The following is a 4,185-nucleotide window of genomic DNA, read 5'->3' as shown; positions in this document are numbered from 1 at the left end:
TTATATACTGTACTTAGATCCTATTATGATGAGTCTAAAAATAAATGTGTATAGGAAGTGTTTAATTCCCAGGTCTAATTTGACCCTGAACAGTATGTAAGGGTTAAATAGGTTAAATTAGCCAATTAATACAATTAACTGAGGGTTAATACAACACAATGAAAACTAAAAAGTCATTGCCTTTATGGAGAAAGTTGTCACTATTCCTCATGTTTAAACAAGCTCAGGAGCAGTCCAGCACTGCCAGAAACAACAGGTGTTCATAATTGGAGAGCAGCAGGTAATGAGACCAGCTGCAACAGAGGAGAACTTCCTGTCTGAAGGCAAATATCACAAGTTTAAAAAACAAAACAAGATATTTCTAATTGTTGCGCAAAATATTACAGCAATGATGCTGAACAGCTTAAAGGTGAGTGTAGAGAAAACAGTGTCATAGCCTGACAACAAAGAAAGAGAGCTAAATGTTTGTGTTGCTTTTTTGTACAAGACAGATTAACTCAGTTAAAGTGGAAATGTTCATTCTTCAAAGCAGCTGAGCCTGGCCTTCATGCTTCTTCTAGGCTTCATGTGCCACTGGGTCGCAGGTAAGAGGTCTGAACGCACTGCTGTGAAATGTCAAGTGTGACCTGTTTGCTTGTGTTATTAAGAGTCATTTCATGTGGTGTTTGTGTGTAGGAGTCTGCAGCGTGGAGCATTGCACTGACCCCACACGATGTGTTCTGTCTAAAGACCAAAGAAGCTGTAAATGTGCCAGAGGATATTATGCTGACCAGTGCGATAAAAGTAGGCAAAGTTTCTATTTGATTTGATCATATGTTGTTTTTGTTCAAATATTAGCTGGAATTACTTGATTTGTCACTAACGATGTCTACAAGATAGCAACTAGGACAAACTGACTCTTGTTCATTAAATAGGATGGATTGGTGTGATGTGGGACATTGACTAATATGGGACACCTGAGCTCCAATGCATTTATCTCTTCTTCTTTTTTTTTTTTTTTTTTTTTTTTACCACATTAAAGTGAATATGATTGGTGTTTAATCCAAGCAGGGGTTTCATGTAGTAGAAATCATGTGACTTTGTGGGTCCAAACAGGAGGTACCACTTAAAGATCAGTGATATAGAATTTACACAAAATCAATGTTAATGATATAAGTCTGGCATGAATAAAATAATGTTCTTTATTGTTAATTATGTTTGATGTCTTTGAACATCAAATGATGTAAAAGCCTAAAAGTTAGTGCCGCAGATTTCAGTGCAAACTATCCCAGATTAGAAAATCCACAAATACTGAAACCATTTTGCACAAGGAACACTAATACAAGGTTTATGTCCCATTTTCCCTTTGAGTACAATATCTAAAAATTGTCGTCTGATTAAATAAAGGAACATCTTGAGGTTTTCATAATGATATTAGGTGTTTATATGATGTGTAAGAGAATCATCACCAGACTCTGCAGGTCCCCTTTGCTGAACTTTTAAGTGTCATTCAGCTCATTGTTTTGACTTTCTGTCCTGCAAATTTACTGTTTGCCTTCACTTTCACTGCTTTTATCCAAGGCTGTATTAGTACCCCAAGGGGCCCCTGAGCACTGAATCTTATGCCCCCCCCCAAACAACTTCTATTTCATTCTGAATGGAAAATGCTGCTGTCAGGTGGAAATCTTGTAACTCCATGGTTTTGGGTTTCCAAAAGTGACGATAATTATCAACATCAAGGGAATGGGTCAAGCCTTGTCATATTACTGTGGAGCCTGACAAATCTCCCATCATTGAGGGCCACTTTTTCCTTCAGGGCCCCTTTTTGCTCAAGGGTTAGTTGACAAAGTTGGCTATTATCAGAAGTTAGTGGAGACCAAAACTGAGCTAAAAATAGTGAATATGGACTAACAATCACCAAGTGAATAGAAACTTTTTTTTTTCACATTACTGAAGATTAGCCAGATGAAAACTGATGACTAACTGGTGTAGTTTTATTGGCGCCTTCATGAAATGTTCAAGGATGTTGGATCTAAACAGTTTGTGTGTCCTTTTCTGAATTTCCCAGATGCTCTCATCAAAGTTATGTGTGACAGAGACTACATAGCAATCAGAGCTGCAGAAGATTTCTTCAAGTATCACAACGTGCCACTGGAGGCTTTGCATTTGCCCAATAAATCTTGTCGTGCTCAGAGAGAAGTCATCAACGATGTGTCGTACTACATGTCCAGGATATCCAAAGACAAATATTTGACCTGTGGAGGCAAGCTGGAGGTAGAACTTAACTTCTATCTACTTAAATCCACAACACGCAGGATTATATATCATGCAAAGGTCTACTTTTCGTGGTATATGTCAGATTTAGCTTCCAATACACAAGTTCCAATCAATGCCACTGTTGTTCACTGCAGAAACAAGAAACATTGAAACAGTTATCTTACTGACTTTTCTTTCCTTCCCTCTTCCAGAAAAACTTAACTCACATCTCATATTCCCTGAGTCTACTATCAGACCCTCAGGTTATTGGAAACATCATCAGAGATCCAGTTATAAAGTTGAACTACACGTGTGTCTACCCGTACATCCGAAGACTCAGCCTGCCATTCCCTGTCGTCCCTTTCTCCAGGTAGGAATGGAAAAGACTTAACATCAGGCAGATTTAAGGAGCTGTTTGAAAACAGGAAGCCATGATAGCCTTCATCCCTTTTTTGGGAGAAATGACTTGGTACAGATTGCAGCTATCAGTAGTGTTAATCTAAGCTCTGAGTCACTGTACAAACACTCTATTTTCTTGACACTCGCCTGTATACAAACAGTGACACAGTGATGCGTGTCCATGAACTTGATGCCAAGATAGAGATGATGCTGTATACAGACCACACCTACACTAAGGCCTACAGCAGCGCTCCCACCATTGAACTCAGAGAAAAGGTAAATAAATATTCAGTTGAACAGTTATTATTATTATTATTATTATTATTATTATTATTGAGCAAATTGTGGCGTTTGCATCCTGTCAGTGATGGCTTTTACAGTTTTTTAAAATGTCTGCAGGTGTACGTGGAGGTGACGGTGACAGAGCCTGCAGATTTCTTCCTGCTGCGGGTGAATGAGTGTTGGGCCACGCAGTCTCCCCAGCCAAACACCACAGAGGAATCGGTTCACACTCTGCTTCAAAATGGGTTAGACAGCTTATCTCAGTACTGACACTTTTCTCAGTTTTGATAACTCTGACATATACTGTATCACAATGACCCCTCTTTTTCATCTCTTCATCCAGATGTGTGAATGACCAAACTGTCTCCTTCCTCAACATGAGTAAGGAACAGTCTGGCCGTAACGGAGAAAGCTCCACCATTCGCTACAGCTTTGACATGTTTCGCTTCACGGCTGAACCTCATGATCTCTATCTGCACTGCACCGTGCAGCTCTGTGAGCCAGACGACCACAAGTCCTGCACACCTGTGAGCTCATCAGCATTCTGCTTACCCATGAAAGGATCTGTGTCATTAATGGGATATATTGTCGTTGCTGTTATGGCTCCACCTCACATGTTTGCTTCTCTACAGAATTGTAATTCTATCAGTAAGAGAGAAGCAGTGAGAGCAGACCCGGTACAGGGCCTCCTGTCATATGGACCCATCAGAATCGAAATGCCCGATCGACCTCAATCCAGTAAGCCAGTGACTGTTGCCATTCTGTGTTTCCTTTCGTCATATGATCAGGGAGTTTACTGTGTTTGATATTTCAAACATAAGTTAATACTTTAGATGTGAACAGACTGTTTCTCACTGGATTTGATGAGGATATGTGGATATCTCTTTGGCATTTGTTTCAGGCATGCTGATGGTGGTGTTGCTGCCTATAGCAGGTGTTTGGACTGTGGGCTTCTTCCTCATCATCCTCATCACTGTTGCCAAGGCTGGCAGCAGGAGGCTTGCACAAACTAAGTCGGACTGGCAACAGTAACTGCTGCTGTTGCAGCTTGAATAAAACTTTAAAGACTGTCCATGTCCTCTTTTATTCAAGTCCTGATATTTGACCCCACCCCCCCAAAAAAAAAGCTATAAACTGGGCATACATGTGACCAAAATGTAAAGTATTAGGCAATGGAGACATCTGTGTTTTCTCTGGGTGGAAACAAGAACTGTGCTGTAGGTCCTGGAGGTTAACAGAGTCAAGTCATCCACACAGGTGCAACTCGTA

At 40.3% G+C, this 4,185-nt stretch overlaps 1 protein-coding gene across 1 annotated transcript; it reads left to right on the top strand.

Annotated features, from left to right (window-relative positions):
* Window positions 1-388: 388 nt before the first annotated feature.
* Window positions 389-3,929, top strand: zpd (zona pellucida glycoprotein d). Its single transcript, XM_053319998.1, is given in 11 exon segments — window positions 389-409; window positions 530-584; window positions 676-783; window positions 2,048-2,253; window positions 2,448-2,605; window positions 2,796-2,910; window positions 3,034-3,161; window positions 3,260-3,443; window positions 3,549-3,654; window positions 3,818-3,901; window positions 3,904-3,929. Coding segments are annotated over 11 exon segments (1,191 nt in total).
* The last annotated feature ends 256 nt before the right edge of the window (window positions 3,930-4,185 follow it).

This window comes from Scomber japonicus, chromosome 5, assembly GCF_027409825.1.
Source record: "Scomber japonicus isolate fScoJap1 chromosome 5, fScoJap1.pri, whole genome shotgun sequence".
Taxonomy (NCBI): domain Eukaryota; kingdom Metazoa; phylum Chordata; class Actinopteri; order Scombriformes; family Scombridae; genus Scomber; species Scomber japonicus.
The sequence above is the reverse complement of the archived record's forward strand: the minus strand, read 5'-3'. Positions and strand labels throughout refer to the sequence as shown.